This window comes from Pan troglodytes, chromosome 6, assembly GCF_028858775.2.
Source record: "Pan troglodytes isolate AG18354 chromosome 6, NHGRI_mPanTro3-v2.0_pri, whole genome shotgun sequence".
Lineage (NCBI taxonomy): Eukaryota > Metazoa > Chordata > Mammalia > Primates > Hominidae > Pan > Pan troglodytes.
Genome location: NC_072404.2, coordinates 16,841,211 through 16,861,694, shown reverse-complemented (window position 1 = coordinate 16,861,694; position 20,484 = coordinate 16,841,211). Strand labels below are relative to the sequence as shown.

The following is a 20,484-nucleotide window of genomic DNA, read 5'->3' as shown; positions in this document are numbered from 1 at the left end:
ACAAACGATTAAAAAATCAGCTGGGCATGGTGGCGCGCACTTGTAGTCACAGCTACTAAGGAGGCTGAGGTGGGAAGATCACCTGAGCCTAAGAGTTCAGGCTGCAGTGAGCTGTGATCATGAGACCTTGTCTCAAACAAAAAGAGAAACACAGCTTACCAAAAATGACACAAGATGAAAGGAAGTATTTGTTCTAAAAACTGAATTTATTATCAAAAACATTTCCACAATGAAAACTCTAGGTTCAGATGGTATCACCGGAGAATTCTATCAAAATTTAATGAACAAACAGTATCTTAAACAAATGCTTTAAAAACAAAGAATAAAGGAACACTTTTTCCAACTCCATTCAGAAGGCCAGTATTATCTAATAAAATGTGATACTTCTACCAGAAAAAAATAAATAAATAAATAATAGAACAGCTGGGCATGGTGGTGTGGTGGTAATACCAAGCCATGGTGGTAATTCCAGCTACTCAGGAGGATCACTTAAGCCCAGGAGTTTGAGACCAAGCCTGGGCAACAACCAACCAATCAAAAAAAAAGGAAAGACAAGCAAGAAGGAAGGAAGGAAGGAAGGGAAAGGGAGGGGACAGAAAGGGAGGGGAGAGGAGGGGAGGGGAGGGGAAGGAAAGAAGGGAGGAAGGGAGGGAGGGAGGGAATACGTTCATAGAGAATGTATAACCCTTATCAAAATATTAGCAAACAAAATTTTAAAAATACATAAAAGAGGCAATACATCAGACCAGAAGGGTTTATCCCAAATTTGCAAGGTTGATTTTGAAGCCTCCCTGGGAGAGAGGGGATGGAAGAGCCCAGCAAACACTGTTCAAATACCTGTGCCTTATTGTCCTCCTTATTAAGGAGACTTGAAGGCACTTCTCCATGCGGACTCAGTACTTTTCTACCTCCTACCCCTTCCCCATCTCCCTTCCAGAAGCCCCTGGGTCCACAAAACAGCAGGAACCTTTGTTTGGGAATCCTTTAGCAGTAAGACTAAATTTCTCCTCTAAGTACAAGGGTATGTGTGGTGTGGGGTGCTGGTTGGGGTGGGGGGTGTATCTGCACTTATCTTCCTGACTCTTGCCCACTGCTGTTCAGTGGGAAACAATGTAATACTCAGGAGCCAGCAACCTTTCCTGACTGGCTTCTTCCTGATGCTACCAGAATAAGAAAATAAAGTTTTGTTACTTTGAACTTTGCTTGTTTTCCTAACTGACCACCTGGCAGCTCTAAACTCTAACAGAAAACAGAAAACTTTAAAGATAACCTATACAATAGCATCAAAAACATTACATTCTTAAAAATGCATGTAATAAAAGACATGCAAGATTCCTAAACTCGAAACTACATCAGTGAGAAAAAATAAAGACTATCTGAGTATCTGAATAAATGGAGAGGTATACCATGATCATAAATTGAAAGATGCAACATGGTTAAAATGTTAATGTCCCCCTGCCCCAGCCCCTTTCCCTGCCACTAAATCCCATGTATTCAACATAAAGCCTATTATAATCCCTGTAGACTTTTGTTCTTCAGGTTCTTTTTAAAAATCAAGTGTGGTAAAATATACATAGCACTGACCATCTTAACCATTTTTAAGTGTACAGCTCTGTGGCATTCACATTCACACTGTTGTGCAACCATCCCCACCATCCATCTCCAGAACTTTTTCATCTTTCCCAGCTGAAACTCTGTACCCCTTAAACACTAACCGCCCATTCCTCCTTCCCCCTGGAAACCACCATTTTTACTTTTGTCTCTATAAATCTGACTACTCTAGGAATCTCATGTAAGTGGAATCATACATTATTTGTCCCCTTCTGTAACTGGTTTATTTTACTTAGCATAATGTTCTCAAGGTTCATCTATGTTGCAGTATCAGATTTATTTATTTATTTATTTATTTTTGAGACGGAGTCTCGCTCTGTCACCCAGGCTGGAGTGCAGTGGCGCGATCTTGGCTCACTGCAAGCTCTGCCTCTGGGTTCATGCCATTCTCCTGCCTCAGCCTCCCAAGTAGCTGGGACTACTGGTGCCCACCACCATGCCAGACTAATTTTTTGTATTTTTTAGTAGACACAGGGTTTCACTGTGTTAGCCAGGATGGTCTCGATCTCCTGACCTCGTGATTCACCTGCCTTGGCCTTCCGAAGTGCTGGGATTACAGGCGTGAGCCACCGCACCCGGCCCAGAATTTCATTCCTTTTTAAGGCTGGATAATATTCTACTGTATGTATGCTATGGTTTGGATACCTGTCACCTACAAACCTAATGTTGAAATGTGATCCCAATTTAGGGGGGTCCTAATGGGAGGTGTTTACGTCATGAAGATGAATCCTTCATGAAGAGATTAATGACCTCCTCAGGGGTGTGTTCTAACTCTATTAGTTCCTTTGATAGTTGGATATTAAAAAGAGCCTGGCATCTCCCCCTCTCTTGATTCCTCTCTTATCATGTGATCCCTGATCATACCAGTTCTCCTTTACCTTCCACCATGAGTGAAAGCACCCTGAGGTCCTCACCAGATGCAGATGCCCAATCTTGAGCTTCCCAACAATGAGAACTGTGAGCCAAATAAACATTTCCTTCTTTATCAATTATCCAGCCTCAGGTATTTCTTCTTAGCAACATAAAATGGACTAAGAGAATATACATATATACACTACCTTTTGTTTATCCTTTAATCCATCAGTGGAACTTGGGTTGCTTCCACCTTTTGGCTATTGTGAATAATGTTGCTATGAAAACAGGTGTTCAATTATCTGTTTGAGTTTCTGCTTTGGGTGTACAGCTAGAAGCAGTATTAACAGATCAAATAGTAATTCTGTCTTTAATTTTTTGAGGAATTAAAATACTGTTTTCCATAGTAGCTGCACAATTTTATATTCCCAAGGGCAATTGTACAAGAACTCCAGTTTCTCCACATCCTTGCCAACACCTGTTATTTTCTGTTTATTTATTTATTTTAATGATAACTAGCCCAATGGGTGTGAGGTGGTATCTCACTGTGGTTTCGATTTACTTTTCCTGAATGATTTGTGATGTTGAGCATCTTTTCATATGCTTGTTGGCTATTGTATATCTTCTTTGGAGAAATATTTTCAAGTCCTATGCCCATTTTTAATGGGGTTGTTTCTTATTGCTGAGTTGTCCAAGTTCTTTATATATTCTCAATCCCTTAACAGATACATGACTTGCAAATATTTCCCCCTATCCTATGGGTTAACCTTTTTACCATCTGGTGATGGTGTCCTTTCACACACAAAAGTTTTTAACTTTGAATTTAGTCCAACTTAGCTAATTTTTTGTTGCTGTTATTACCTATGCTTTTGGTGTTATGTCCAGGCTTTCCTTTTTAAAATGAAAATGGACAAGCTGTTTCTAACATTTACATGAAAATGCAAAGGATCCAGAAAAACGAAACAGCTTACTCCACAGCCTGAGTAATCAAGAGTTGGTCTTGGCACAGGAATAAATACATAACTCAATGGAATACAATAGAAAGTCTAGAAATAAGCCCACATTGAAAAAGCCAACTGGCATTTAAAAGTGGCACCAAAGTAATTTAATGTGGAAAGGCAAGTATTTTCAACAAATGATACTGGAAATCCACATGGGGCAGATAATAAACAAACCTTCCTTAACTCTACCTGAAACCATATACAAAAATTAATTTCAGATAGCTCATATAAAATATAAAACCCAAAACTACAAAGCTTCTAGAAGAAAACAAAGAAGAAAGTTTGTGTCACCTGGACCTAAGCAAAGAATTATTAGATAGGAAATAACAATAACCATAAAACAAAACATTGCTATGCTGGATATCTGCAAAATTAGCAACTTCTACTCCTTAAATAATACCATTAAAGAAAATGAATAGGCAAGCCACAAATAAAAAAGAGTATGTATGCAAAATACATATCTGAAAAAGAAATTATATCCCAATTATATTAGTAATTCCTACCACTCAATACTAAACAACTCAATTTCTTAAAAAATAGGCAAAAGAATTAGTTCACAAAGAAAGACATACTACCAGTGAGCAAATAAAAAGGTGCTCAATAAGCCAGGGGTGGTGGCTCACACCTATAATCTCAGCACTTTGGAAAGCCAAAGTGGGATGACTGCTTGAGCCCAGGAGTTCAAGACCAGCATGGGCAACATGGCGAGTGCCTGTCTCTACGAAAAATAAAAATAAAAAACTAGCTGGGTCTGATGGCGGCACCTGTAGTCCCAGCTACCTGGGAGGCTAAGGTGGGAAGATCACTTGAGACTGGGAGGTTGAAGCTGTAGTGTGTCATGTTGTGCCACTGCACTCCATCCTGTGCAACAGAGTGAGACTCTGTCTCAAAAAAAATAAAAAGAAAAGAAAAGAAAATATGCTCAACATCATTACTTATCAGAGTAATGAGAACTAAAACAACAATGGGATACCTCTACACATTCATTATAATGGCTAAAATCAAATAAAAGAGAAAAATGCCATTTGTATAAAACTCTAGAAGAGACAAAACTAATCTATGGTGAAAAAACATAGAAGAGTCGTCATCTTTGACCTTTCTGGAGCAATGAAAATGTTCTGTATCTTGATAGAAATGGGGGTTACATGATTGTATGCTTCTGTCAAAATTCACCAATTTATTCACATAATACATATGCATTTCATTGTATGTAACTTTTACCACCCCCAACCCACACACACAGGCCAAACAACTACTAAACTTGGTTAGATTTACCTTGTTTTACAGTGGTTTGGGTTGGCAATTCTGAAACTACTTTCTGCATATTTTAAGCTTGATTTTAAGCTGAGGCCTAAAAGTTAGCAAACCATTGGATGAAACAATTTATAAACACTATTTCTAAGAAATAGTGTTTCTGTTTATGTTTGTTTCATCATTTCATCATTACAAAATTTTCAACTTTAGGGAAGTTTATTGTTTATCTAGTTTACATAGTCTAGATTTAAGATCTGTAAAATAAGGCATTTATAATGAGGTTTCTACATAGTTACAGTCATTTTTTCAGCCTTTTAATTTTTTGTTGCCTACATCTAAATTACTAAGACTGTGGTTCATTGAAATGTATATTCAAAAAAATATATATCAGCAAAGATGATGTATTAAAGAAGTTTAAATAGTGGTAACATTTGCTCTTTTTGTCTACTTAACTTTAATTTAAAAAGGAAAGAAAAATATCTTTGTTAATCACTGCTCAGGCTGCTTTCTTTATACAATCTAGCACTATTCATATATTAAATATTGACATCTTTAAAGAGCTCTACTTCTATTATTAAGCTGATTCAACTAAAAAGTGTAGTTTTTTAAAAGCTAATATCATTGAAATAAAAAGGTTTTCAAAAACAATAATAAAATAAAACTTTCAAAACTTAAGGATACCACAATCAAGTAATCTCTTTTTTTAACGATATCAAAAAGCTTAAAAAATAACTGTTCATGGGACAGGCACAGTGGCTCATGCCTGTAATTCCAGAACTTTGGGAGGCCAAGGCAGGCAGATCACCTGAGGTCAGGAGTTTGAGACCAGCCTGACCAATATGGTGAAACGCTGTGTCTACTAAAAATACAAAAATTAGCCAGGCGTGGTGGCATGCACCTGTAATCCTAGCTACTTGGGAGGCTGAGGCAGAAGAATCACTTGAACCTGAGAGGCGGAGGTTGCAGTGAGCCGATATCACACCACTGCACTCCAGCCTGGGTGTCAGGAGTGAAACTCCGTCTCAAAAAAAAAAAACTGTTCACTGAACAAAATAGATATTTGTGAATATTTTCTCAGAATAGTAAGGTAATTATGTTAAACACTACAGAATGTAGCAGAAATAGATGTTACTAATTTTATTGAGTTTCAATTTTACTTACCTATTGGATGACACTATTATTTGGTAATCATATCAGAATTTCCCTGAAAAGCAACTGCTTCGAAAACAGTTATTTTAAAAATAAATGTAAAAATCAAAAGGACAGTTAAAAAGCTACGAAAATAAAGTTTTAAAAAGGTCATAATTATATTCCTTTGTTTAAAATTTTCAAATAATTCCCAATGCTTCATCAATTTGGAGTTAGAATGCCAGGCTTGTCTTCCCTTTTCATGTAAATCCTGTTAAAAGAGTTAAGTGGCAAATTCTTTTTTTTTTTTTTTTTTTTATTATACTTTAAGTTTTAGGGTACATGTGCACATTGTGCAGGTTAGTTACATATGTATACATGTGCCATGCTGGTGCGCTGCACCCACTAACTCGTCATCTAGCATTAGGTATATCTCCCAATGCTATCCCTCCCCCCTCCCCCCTCCCCACCACAGTCCCCAGAGTATGGTATTCCCCTTCCTGTGTCCATGTGATCTCATTGTTCAATTCCCACCTATGAGTGAGAATATGCGGTGTTTGGTTTTTTGTTCTTGCGATAGTTTACTGTGCAATCATTCAAAAGTCAGGAAACAACAGGTGCTGGAGAGGATGTGGAGAAATAGGAACACTTTTACACTGTTGGTGGGACTGTAAACTAGTTCAACCATTGTGGAAGTCAGTGTGGCGATTCCTCAGGGATCTAGAACTAGAAATACCATTTGACCCAGCCATCCCATTACTGGGTATATACCCAAATGACTATAAATCATGCTGCTATAAAGACACATGCACACGTATGTTTATTGCGGCATTATTCACAATAGCAAGACTTGGAACCAACCCAAATGTCCAACAATGATAGACTGGATTAAGAAAATGTGGCACATATACACCATGGAATACTATGCAGCCATAAAAAATGATGAGTTCATATCCTTTGTAGGGACATGGATGAAATAAGAATCAAATAGACGCAATAAAAAATGATAAAGGGGATATCACCACCGATCCCACAGAAATACAAACTACCATCAGAGAATACTACAAACACCTCTACGCAAATAAACTAGAAAATCTAGAAGAAATGGATACATTCCTCGACACATACACTCTCCCAAGACTAAACCAGGAAGAAGTTGAATCTCTGAATAGACCAATAACAGGAGCTGAAATTGTGGCAATAATCAATAGTTTACCAACCAAAAAGAGTCCAGGACCAGATGGATTCACAGCCGAATTCTACCAGAGGATCAAGGAGGAACTGGTACCATTCCTTCTGAAACTATTCCAATCAATAGAAAAAGAGGGAATCCTCCCTAACTCATTTTATGAGGCCAGCATCATTCTGATACCAAAGCCTGGCAGAGACACAACCAAAAAAGAGAATTTTAGACCAATATCCTTGAAGTGGCAAATTCTTTAGGCTAAGAATTTTAGAAAGCCCATATGTCTTCAGAGACATCTTGCTATAGTACTTTATCTCTGCCCTTTATATTAAATCTAACATGAAAATTAAAAAGATTGAATATCTTGCCAAAGATTCCTTAATGTGACTAACGACTGTGGAAGTGCTTTTTGTTTAGTGACTTGGGGCAAAGATAGAGCTACACAAAGATTAGTAAAACAATAATTATTCTTTTAAGATACTTGAAGGAGGAAAGCCAACTTAAACAACCTATACCAGAAATAATAGTAGTCGAATTGGAAGAAAAAGGTATATCACACAAGTTGTCAGGGTGACATGAATGAATACACTTTGCCATACTTAATTGAAAAAAATACTAGAAATCCAAGCTCTGGAAACAATCCTTTAAAAATAATTATTGCATAATACTAATCAATGACTTAGAAATAAAAAAAAAAAAAAACTTTTCCAAGAAGAGAAATGGAAGTTTATCTAAAAATGTCCTTATGCAGGAAATATGTTTTTAATGCATTTAAAATTTATTAGAAGACACAAATCATTTTAAGAACCTATATTTGTTTCTTAGTTTTAGTTTTTAAGTATTATAAATAACATACATTTGCATCATCACTTCAAAATCATGCTATTCCTACATGAAAATGCATATTTTATCACTATTAAGAGTGATTACTATATGATAAACTACACAAGAAACACTAATTTAGCAAGTCTATAATCAAATTAAAATAACTAAATTTGTTTTAAGAAATCGACCAGGCTTGGCACAGTGGCTCATCCTTGTAATCCCAGCACTTTGAGAGGCCGAGGTGGGCAGATCATCTGGAGTTAGGAGTTCGAGACCAGCCTGGCCAACATGGTGAAACACTGTCTCTATTAAAAATACAAAAAATTACCCAGGCATGGTGGTGCATGCCTGTAATCCCAGCTACTCGGGAGGCTAAGGCAGGAGAATCATTTGAACTCAAGAGGTGGAGGTTGCAGAGAGCAAAGATTGCACCACTGCACTCCAGCCTGGGCAACAACAAGACTCTATCTCAAAAAAAAAAAAAAAAAAAAGAAAGAAAGAAAGAAAGAAATTAATTGAACAAATGCAATCCTAACTAATCTTAAGAGGGACAAGACTGCTTTCATTTTGTTAAATTTAAAATAATCCATTTTTAGTGACCTAACGTTTTATGAAAAATAGTAACTAAACTTATAAGCAATTTTAGCTTTACTCTCAGTCTAATCAAATCTCAGAGGGAAAAACCCCTTCAATTATGACCCAGGAAGTCTATAAGCCTCCATACTAGTTAGAACAGAAAAGTTAATTAAAAATAAAAAATCAAGTCTCAGCTACTCGGGAGGCTGAGGTGAGAGGATTGCTTGAGCCCAGGAGGCAGAGGCTGTACTGCGTCAAGAAAGTGCCACTGCACTCTAGCCTGAGTGACAACGAAAACAAACAACAAAAAAATTATAATCAGAATAACGAGAGACTAATATTTGAAAATAAAATGTAATACATATGAATTCTTGCTGGTTTTCCTAATAATTTATGACACAAACAAATTTAGTTGGGGAGGATGCACTGACAAGCCAGATTTTTAAATGTAAAATAAATAAAAGTGCGAACAACAATGTTTAGAGACCAAATTGACACCCTACCCTTGTAATCAAAATGGTTCAATACCTATATAATTTGCCATATACTCAAATAAAGGGGAGAATCTGGCAAGCATTTAATAGTGTAGAATTAGCTATAAAAGTGAAATAGCTTAATAGATCATTTCCTACCCTCAATGCTTCTGAAAAATGGCCACAATACAAAATAAAATTAAAGATGCTATTTAAGAGGGCTCATGGATTCCAGGGTTCTTAGCTTTAGGAAACCTTTCTTCTCTCTCTCCTATCTCTGATTAAGTAATAAATGTGCCACATTGAGTCTATAAAGTTAAGATAAAATTTGAGGTTTAGAAGTTTGGTGTTATTCCTAATTTGATAGTTCGATAAAGACTGAAAGACAGGCCCACTTCCTTTTCATATAGGCTCAAGGAGAGGAATCACTTCATCTCTACTTTTCATAGATTAATCATTTATTCTCAAATCTATTTCCTTACTTAAAATACAGCAGAGGAAAAACTATCCACTACATTTTAGTGACAAAAAATCAATTGTCCTTTATCAAGCCCTTTAAATATCTTCATCAAACATTATATTTTGTGACTCAATTTGCTCTAGAATTAAATTATAATAGTGACAGTTTTTATTAATTCAGCAAAAGAATACTCAGTCATTACTTATGTAGAGTTCATTTACCAAGCATTTTCTGATCATTAAATGTGCCATGAACCGTGGAAACAAAAATAAATAAGGTATCACTAAGTAGTTCCATAACTACTTCCAACAAAGAACGACCTATCACAGACAAAGCCTTTAAGACTTCCCAATTCCATGAAATAGTTTCAACTTGACCTTTAGCATTTAGATTACATTAAATAGCATAAAGAAATATATATTTAGTTGAGAACTTCTCAGATAATTTCTAATTAAATTTTAAAAGTAGATGGCAAAAAACCAGCGCTTAAAAAAATAAAATTGCCTGAGATGCTGTAAACCTTCGATCTAATCATTTTAGAAAACATGTAATGACAAATTTCCTTTTGTCTCCTAGATTCTAGACAAAATTATATACAACAGGACATGTACATTTTCTGACATAACAAATAAGTATTTATTATAACTGGAAGCATATTTACCAAGTGTGACCTTTATTTCAATGCACACATACATGTATTCTTTGTGTTACTAAATAATACTACTGTTCTAACATTTTATATGGAAAGAACCTTACTATCACTCAGCAATTATCCATAAGGTACCTAATGAAGCAAGTATGATTGTGATCATGTACAACGGGGGGAAAACCAAGACACAGAAATGCTAAATTACTTGCCCAAGTCCCAAGAAAAACAGGCAAAGCAGAAAATAACAGTTGAAACTTACTAATTACAATGTACTGACAAATTGCATGCAATTGTTCAATGATATAAAAAATTATACATATAAATTCACAAGTAAACACATACAAATAACTAAAAAAGGACAATTAAGAAGGAATTTTCTATATAGCCTGAATTACATAGAGAAGTGTGGTTTAAAAAATCAAAACTGCTGAAGAGCAGATTCTAGTGAGATATAAACATCAGTTTAAAAGAACTTGAGAAAGTAAAGACAGTATATTAAATAAAAGACTAATTGTGACCCATGAAGTTTAATTTTAAAAGAGAACCTAACAGACATACACGTATGTCTGAGTAAGCGCTGAAATATATCTGTAGAGAAAATAAATCCTTATTTAAAATATCTTATTTGAAAGTTAAAAAAATAGCATGTAAAGATAGTATTTAAGATGCAATGTAATAAAAAAGTGTAGACTTTTGGGGGGTGATTTTCAAACAATAACAGTGCCAATTCCAAAATATGAGATGCCAGGGAAAATGGCAGATATTAGCTTATGAGATTACTTTTATCAAACATATGAAATTTTATATAAAAATTCTTTAACCCAAGAAGAATAGTGCATAAACAATATATTTTTTTTAAAGATCACATTATAACCAAAAATATTTTATGGCATTGCTTTATATCCAGTTTATCTTGTCCTAAGAAATATTAAAATATAGTACCAATAAAACATTTAATTTCCTCTACATTACCTCTTTAAAACTTTGCAGACAATTTACGATATTATCTTCTTAATAAGGCAAAACGAAGGAAGGGGACTTTGCATATCCATTATTTTAGAGTAATAAAAATATCTTTACCTTCCAGAAGACTTTCACAAAATTCCAGACATTGGCATATTGTAATAATGCAATTAGAAATAAAAATTTCATAACAGAAACTAAAGAAATAAATAACATAGAGTAATACTATTCAAAAATCTTATCAAAATTAGAAGATGGCACTTTTTTTATTAAACGACTAAAATATGATGGGTTGGAAATCTATCATAAACTGATTTTTAAAATAAAAATTGCATTTCTCAGGTTCCTAATTTCCAATATATGACAAAAGCAAAACAAAAAACCTAATAAAAACCTCTAAGTCCTACAGCAAAAAGGCCTCAATCAATCTCATATTAAAAAAAAAAAATTAGTAAGACACAGGAGATACTCATACAGGTTCAAATAATTAATAAAAGGATCACCAGCTCTATAAGTTTTTAACTACTGTTTCAAATCAATCATAGTCCTCAACTCCATCCTCAACCCCAAGGGAATTTTCCTGAATTAAATTTTTGTTCATTATATAAGATTGTTATTTTTTTTCTTTATTTTTATTGTTTCATTTACTCCATTATGTTACGCTTATGCTTGGGATTTCATTTTCGACAAATTGCAAAATTTATACTGTGGTCAGAATTATTCAGGTGTATCTCCTGAACTTGGAACTACTTACTACTTTACCCTAAATTTTAATAAACTTAACCTTCAGGATAGCTCCCAACACACTCTACATGAACTACCTCAAAAAAATTAGCCAATTATTATAAACTTTCTTAACTTTGTTGAAGGACTTTGTCTTTTTCTACTGTAATTTTTACTTTATCTTTCTCATTGATAGCATAAAAAATTCATAAAATTTAAGACTTCATGCCTTTCTTTGAGAAATTAAGACATATTTTAATGACCAAAATAGATTAAATCATTTGGAAGTAAGTATTTAAAAACATACAACACTAATATATTTGTTTTTATCAATATGTTTATTCTTTTTGAAATGTTTAATTTCTGTGTCCTCAGTTAATTTAACAGGGCTTTACCAGAAGACAATTTTTTAAAGAAGTAAGAATGGATTCCCTTACAAAGTCCCTGTAAGAACTCTAAGAACTTTTGTGACACTGTCCTTTGAAAGTCTGATGCCTCTTTTAAATTAGCTCTTTTTGTTCACCCACTCACTCCCCCATCTCACCAGAGCTTTGATCAATTTCTTCATTTCCGCTAAAATTAGCAGCCTCTGGACCGTTGGGAAAAGCCAATGTGCAGCATCAGCTAAGATTTCTGATTAGCATTATGTCTGATTAAAAAAAAATAAAGTACCAAAACGAAACAAAGAAACAAAGACAAAACAAAAAATAAAATCAACCTAGGCCATCTTTTCACCTTTCTTTATTTCGTAAGGGAGAAGCATTTAACACATTTGTTTTGATAAGCAATAAGAAAGTGCTAATTAAGTTCTTGTCAATAAAAAGTCTGTCTTCTCACCATTGCTTCTAAATTTCAAACATTTAGAATATGCTAACAGAGCTTAGTAACTTTATTGTTTTCTGACATAAAACATAATAATCTTAGTACACAGTGTTTAGATCAAATTACTTTCATGGCCTCTAAATAGAGAGCACTGTTAATTTCTCTTGTCAAGAGAAAAATAATTCCCTGTGTTAAACGTGCAGATTATCACTCTTATTTACATTTAAATCCAGAGTATAACCATGTGTGAGAGGTTAAGAAGTGGATGAAATCTGTTTCTAAAGTACTGTTTCCACTATATAATATTTTAAGAAAGGTCTTATCCTGCAATTGTTTTTTTATTTTTTCTGTGATGAGAAAATAAATATAGAGCTTTCATCCCCTAAAGACAAGGTTTTAGCATCCAACTTACCTGACAAGATTTTCATTGTCTCCAGTTCCCTTGCAAGTTGCACATTCAGTTCTTAAATCTTCAGCCTTGGGCTTCTTTTGCAACACAGACTGTCTTTGTCTTCTCTCTCTAGGAACTCTTTCCTGCCATACAAGGGATAATAAAATAAAACATAACAAACAAAATAAGGATATGAGGGAAACAATTTAAGCAAGAATATTTCTCAAAGTTAAGACTGTGTAAAAGTGCTTAACTTATTCCAACCTCATGTTTTTCTTCCTCAGGAACGAAGCTTCGTTTTCGTCCTCTGGTTCTCTGGAAAAAAACAAAAAAAAAACCAAAAAACAAAAATCCACAGTATATCTAATGTTTAATTAATAATAAATATAAATTTCCTCTGTTAAATGTTATTGCTTAGGTTACGCACTTGCAAAATTAGTTATTTCTAATTAATACTATATTGGACTACTGCATTTTGTTACCATTTATGCCATAGGAAATAAAAAGTAACAAATTAAATATACTTTATAGTACTTTACTTTTAAATAAACATGTATCTGATAGAAAAAAATGAATTCTCCAAAATTATTTTAAAGGATTTTCTCCACACTTCATAATTGTCCATAATTATGATTTACTCAGAGCATTTAAATTTTCATAACTTATCACATGACTTATATAGCTGAAATGCTAAACCTGGGATCATACTACACACATTGTTTGCCTACATATATGCATGTGCATATATGTTTATGTAAAGAAATAATTCTTAAGCAGCCAAAAAAAGTAGAAGGAAAAGTTCTCACATATCCAAAATCCTAGTTAACATAAAACTAATTAAAATGCCACATAAAATGACATTTTAAACTAATTTAGCTAAAATTCACATCCTATATTTCAGAATACATTTACCATTTGAAAGAACGCATACAAACGTTTAAAAGAACTGTAACTACATTAGTATTTGCAGCCAATATGTTAGAAATCTCCACCAATCACAGCACAGCCCCATATGCAGACCACTGTTCCTTAGAGACTGGAAGAGAATGCAGGCACTGCTTCCAAAAATTACTTTGACAGCTGAGATCAAGGAACATTCCCAAGCTAGAGTAGGTACCAAATAATTCTAAACAGAATTACATTATAGCATAAATATATTAATATTTTCTTACATTAATTTCAATTCTTCATGATATCAAGTACACTGTTATTTAATACCATGGCTAACTACTTACCATTTAATCTGTTCCTAGATAACCAAGAGTCAACTAAATTAGTCATTCAAAAAAAGTAAATTTATAAACTATGAATCTGTTTACATTTATATTGCCAATCAGTCTGTTTTAATTATATTATGGAAGTAATTAGGCAGAAAAATGAAGACTATATCCAGGAAAGGCCTTTAAATGCAGACCCTGCATCTACAATTCTGACTTCCAAAGAACAATACTGAGACTTGCTTCTCAAGGTATCAATCATGACCCATAAGCACTGGCATCACCTGAGTGTCTATTAGAAATGCAGAATGTCAGGCTTACTCCGACACACTGAATTAGAAGCTATCTTTTAACAAGAATCCTAAGTAGGTCAAATACACATAAGTTTAAGGACACCAGTGTAGAAAGGTCCTTAACAACACTTATTCAGGTTCTAACTGAAAACTTATGGCTAGTAATTTCTACATTCATCTCTTTTCCTTCTGTGCCACTCTTGCCCTTTAATGCTTTATTTTCTGTCCCCTTAAAAAATTCATTCCCAAATTGGTAAGGACCATATCATATTCATCTTTCTACACCCAATTAAACTTAACACAATGCTTATGACATAAAGACTCAATTAACTTGTTTTAATAAAATAAATTTATAAGTGGTTAAATCAAAACTAATGAATGATGATACCATATAATACAAACTAAAAGATCTGACTGACAGGCCAGGCACCATGGCTCACGGCCATAATCTCAACACTTTGAGAGGCTAAGCAGGGAAGACTGCTTGAGCTTAAAAGTTCAAGACCAGCCTGGGCAACACAGAGAGACCTTATCTCTACTAACAATAAAAATGAAAAAATCAGCTAGGCATGGTTGTGAGTGCTGGTAGTCCCAGCTACTCAGGAGGCTGTGGTGGGAAGATAACTTGAGCCCAGGAGATCTAGGCTGCAGTGAGACATGATCAAGTCACTGCATTCCAAGCCTGAGCAACAGGATGAGACTTTGTCTCAATAAAATAAAATAAAATAAAAATTTGACAAAAAGTTTAAATTATTTTTCCCTAATTTGGTACTCCATTATCTAATTTGCATAATGTATATTTACAGAGCTTTTTTCTTTTTTTAGACAGACTCTCCCTCTGTTGCTCAGACTGGAGTGCAGTGGCAGCAATCTCAGCTCACTGTAGCTTCCGCCTCCAAGGTTCAAGCGATTCTCACACCTCAGCCTTGCAAGTAGCTGGGTTTACAGGTGTGCACCACCACACCTGGCTAATCTTTTCATTTTTACTAGAGAATGGGTTGCCATGTTGGCCAGGCTGGTCTCGAACTCCTGACCTAAAGCGATCCACCTGCCTTGGCCTCCCAAAGTACTCAGATTACAGGTGTAAACCACTGCACCTGGCCTACAGGGCATTTCAATAAGATGCTCCAAATTAGTAACCAATATCAAGTGGAAAATATTCAAATTACTCATTTGAGCTCTACAAACTTCTAAACAGAATGTGCAAAAGACTTCCATACATTTTCACATTTTTCTTCATCCAACTCATCTTTTAGGTAATGAACTAGCAAATGTATCATCTAGTTTTCAATTTTTCAAGTATGTATTTTAATGCTGCAAGTTCATGTTTTCAATTCTTTTAAGGATGTTTATTTACCATTTTGATAATAACTTAAATCTTCAAATATCTGGTATGACTCCATCAATTGAAACTCTCTTCATACCAGATTGCAATTAGCATCATATGGTATAATGCCAATTAGTGATTCAATCACACAATGGTATAGCTCCATTTCTCTCTATATTTATAAATTTCTTCTCATATTTTAGGTGTATTTGTAATTATCTAAAATAGTCACTTTAAGTACATTTATTACCAAATGGTAATCGCTGATATATTCATGTAATAATTTAAAATAACACAAGACACATAAACAATTTCCATCTACAAAAATAAACTTATTATAAAAATATAAAATAATATTATCTTAGAGCTCTGAGAAAGCAATCCAGAGAAATGACTTGCTGATGTCACACAGCTGGTAAGTTTCTGAGGTAAACCTGAAACTCAGTTATCTCAACTGTCACTTCAGTGACTTTTCTTGCATGGCTAATCCAAGATTAATACTTTAATCCCAAATAGAAATGAGCTAAATCATTCAGAATGCAAATCTCTTATTGCACGTAAATACTTAAACTGTAACATTGTGATGCCCAATGAAGATTTCTTACATTTCAAATGAAGTTAGAGAATTATACCCAATAAAGAGTAAATTCAAACTGGCACTATAGTCTACATAATTTGGTAGCTCCATACTACATACTAACTTGATTCATTACCAAAGTAATTACAGCATTCTTATTTAGCATTTATCACATTACTAATATTTCCAAAGAAAAAAATAAAAGAGAATTTGATCCAAATATAACTATACAAAATACCAAGTCCTCCAACCAAGAAAATGTTGAAAGCTATGGGATTTTTTTTTCTAGTTTTAATGAAGTGGCAGCAACTATAACTATGAAAATTCATAACTGCTTAAGATCACAACAGACAAGTTATCTTGAAAGTAGTGTACTTGAATGAATCCCAAAACATAAGTAGAATTTAAAAGAGGGAGAAATGGTACAAAAAAGCAAGAAAAACGAAAATAAGTTGGGCCTATCTGACAAATTTCAGTTACCAAAGAGCTTGTCCCATCTCAGATGAATAGAAGTATATATAACTGGGTGGTCCTTTTCTGATACATTTTGAGGCTGAAACTATTTTAGCAACAATAAAACTGTAGGATGAAAATAATATGTGGAAGAAGGAAGAATTTTACTTTTCAAGAATGTGCTTTAGAATGTAACACAGATACGTTACCTGGAAATTCCACATGATTAATCAAGCAAGGGTGCAATTCCAAACTGATTAATTTTGACAGTAATTAGTTAAGCTATTAAAAGTAAATGAAAGTTTAAAACTCATTCCAAATCTTGACACATTCCAATTTTTTCTGTTTTTCTTTTTTTTTTAAGAACTTGATTTAGCTAGGGAACAATTACAACCTGAGCTGCTTAAATCACCTTGCTCGTAATCTGTCCGTGATCAACTTACTTGAAAAGAGGTGATTTAAAAATCCATAGAAGAGATTGGCATGGTATTAGAGACAATGTATTTAAACTGAAAAGGTGTAAAATTATCTTATCTAGCAGGCAACTTTTAAATAGTTTATTCAGGCCGGGCACAGTGGCTCAGGCCTGTGATCTTAGTACTTTGGGAGGCCGAGGCGGGTGGATCACCTGAGGTAACGAGTTTGAAACCAGCCTGGCCAACATGGCGAAATCTCATCTCTACTAAAATACAAAACTCAGCCGGACGTGGTGGTGCACACCTGTAATCCCAGCTACCCAGGAGGCTGAGGCATGAGAATCACTCGATCCTGGGAGGCGGAGGTTGCAGTGAGCCAAGATCACACCACTGCACTCCAGCCTGGGCGACAGAGCAAGACTCCGTCTCAAAAAAATAAAAATAAAAATAAGTAAATAAATAGTTTATTCATCTAAAACAAATAATTAAACATTTCTCTAACTTTTCTATCATTTGGACTAAAAAACATGTGATGTATTTTAATTAATTCTTTAGAGCTGAGGTTATTTCAATTTGCAATCAAGTCAAATGCATGATTCATTTGGCAAATGAACTAAATTTAAAACTAAAAGAGTCAGTACCTTAACATCTTTGATATCAGTAAACTAGGCTTCACATATTCACTTGTGACCAGGTCACTAAATTTAACACTTGTGTTTTTGTTGACATATCAATATTTACACAAATTAATAATTAAAGTAAGTCACATATGGTTAGATGAATCGTAAGAAATGCTTCCCTCTGTAACTTATATGTAAAAATAGAACATACTTATTCATGGGCAAAATTCCAAAATCAATGTTAATTAGGACAATTAAGTCAAACTTTGAAAACCTCTGTTAAGCTAAATAGCATTAGATTTATGCTGGGGAATAAATGCCAGTAGCTTTCTGGCAGCTATTCAAAAATGCTTCAATATAAAATTTATTCTAATATATATAAATATAAAATATATTTAATTCCTAAGAATATAAAATTATATGTATAGCATATATTATATGTAGCAATATATAATAAAAATATAATTTCTAAAAAATATAAAATTATACATATACATAATTCCTAAAAATATTTGTCTTTCAATTATGAAACTACATTGAAAACAAGTTAAAGTTCATGAAATATTCAAAGAAAATTGCTATATACAAAAAACAAATTATGAACAAGGTGTCATCTGTTTCTGTTGGCTACCAATAAACAACCAATGGAATGGCAGTCACCAAAAGTGAGTGCTTTCCCTTTGGTCAATTGACTGTAGAGTTTCTTTTTATCTAATTTAGCTTATGTTAACAGGGTTATGAAAATAAATGGGAGAATAAAAAGAAAATCATAACCAATTTGTGTTAACTACTATAAACTGAAATAACTATGGGTCTAATGATATATAATAAAATATGTATTCTACATGACAAGTAAGTGCTGCTATAAAAACCTTCTCAGAGATAATGGTATATACAAAATAAGGAAAGTCTTGAAAGCTCCACCTATTCTTATCTTTATTTCATACTCCTGGGAATAAATAAAAGTGATGGATTTCCAAGAGGCAAAAAGCAAAACAGGAGTTTCAGGGTTCTGAATAAGATTACTTGAGCTAAGGACACCCACAGAGTAGATCTCTTCCAAGTAGCCAAAGTGAGTTCTAGTTCACTACAAAAACTGTTTGCCAGGGTTTCTTCTAAGAATCTATGACAGATAGAGGTTTTATAATCTGACTCGTACCTCAGAGGTCACCTTGAGTCTGATAACAGAAAACTCTGGTATGTAAAGCCCCCACAAATAACTCTTCTTTCCCAGAACTGTAGTAATTCAAACAGTTAGTATAAGAATAAGTAAAATAAATATGAACATAATGTACAGTAACCTTTAGTCACTTCAATAGAACTGAATCCAAATGCTTCAACATTTTTCCTAAACTAACATCTAAAAAATATTTATATGAAACATATTTCATATTTTCAGATTCTCAAGACTTAAGCTTAAACATTATTAAATAGGTACTTTGTATATGTGTAAAATTAGTTAAAACATAAATGTAATAAAAGTAGGCTCTAGGATATTTGATTATCTCTCAAATAAAGACTGCCACTTAGAACTGGCTAGTGGCTCACATTGTTAAGTGCGATGGAAAAACGATTAGATGTGTTTAAATCCCCTTCTAAAATAATGATCTAAAAGAAATAATGCATCCTGAAAAACAATATGGTTTTCAGTCAAAGCTGCTAAAAAAGTATTTTGCCTATTTATTGCATTTATTTTGCAAAAAAGAAAATATATAAAACACAACCAGAATTTCTAAGTCAGGAAGAAAGATCTCAGAACTTCAAAGAGAGTAGATGATGCATGCGTGTGTGTAAAAACAATGGAAAGAGAGGTCCCAACAAGTCCTTTGGCACTTCTACAAAAGATGAAAAGTCACTACATGACTTAGAGTGCAAAGAAAGCAAAAAGAAAATCTGAAAGCTTTCAAGTTACATTAGAGTATTAGAAAATATGTCCACAAGTATAAACACCAATTTTAAAGTAACTTCAAAAGGGATATGGGTAAGCTAATTTATGTTTTCTTCAAAATTAATTTCCTTGCCTAAAAGTAAGTAAAAGTTTCCACATAGAAAATAATGCAGAGAAAATGTCTAAATAACAAAGTACTTAAACAGAACTATCTTAGGCTGCCTTTACAATAATTCTATAGTTTCACTGATGAAACGTAAGAAGAATGGGACCCATTCTTCTGTGGTAAACAGGGCAGTTGCTGTCTGCCAGGAGTTCAGGTCCATGAGCTTGGGGTATGTCATGATTGCCCTATGTATGTCATGAAGGTAAAATTTTCTTCAAAATCATGACAGAATAATAAGACTAACATGAAAACAAATTATACTTTGATCAATTTATGGCAGGAAAAATGAAAAACTAACAAAAATAAAAATACTATAATAATGTATTTCAAGACAGAATGTTCCCAATTGTAATACATGTGCTGAAATAAAAGTGTAAGTAGGAGGATATTGGGAGCAATAGTTTAAAAATGTAACAATGGGAGAGAAAAATTAGTTATATATTGCAAAAGGTATTTATACAAGTTAGTAAGCTGTTGTATGCCTGGTCTCTCATAATTAACACTGTTCTAAGAAACACAATTAGAACACCTCATTTTTCACCACACCACCTATTGATTAAAAAAGATAAATACAACTCAAATAGAAATAAGTAAAAACTTAAGGTAACAACAG

The 20,484-nt window shown here is 33.7% G+C and overlaps 1 protein-coding gene across 21 annotated transcripts in view; it reads right to left on the bottom strand.

Moving 5' to 3' along the window:
* Positions 1-20,484, bottom strand: part of PHF14 (PHD finger protein 14) — a 248,904-nt gene that overhangs the window by 114,730 nt on the left and 113,690 nt on the right. For 16 of the 21 annotated variants that reach the window (XR_010158345.1, XM_063814056.1, XM_063814057.1 and 13 more), the window contains 2 exons: positions 13,179-13,229; positions 12,936-13,057 (listed from right to left, as the gene is read on the bottom strand). Coding sequence is in view for 20 of the 21 variants with exons in the window: in XM_063814056.1 (XP_063670126.1) it covers positions 12,936-13,057; positions 13,179-13,229 (173 nt within the window). In the remaining variant the exon portion in view is untranslated. The remainder of the gene's footprint in view (positions 1-12,935; positions 13,058-13,178; positions 13,230-20,484) is intronic. The other 5 variants (XM_063814059.1, XM_016957097.4, XM_063814055.1 and 2 more) reach the window with 1 other exon arrangement.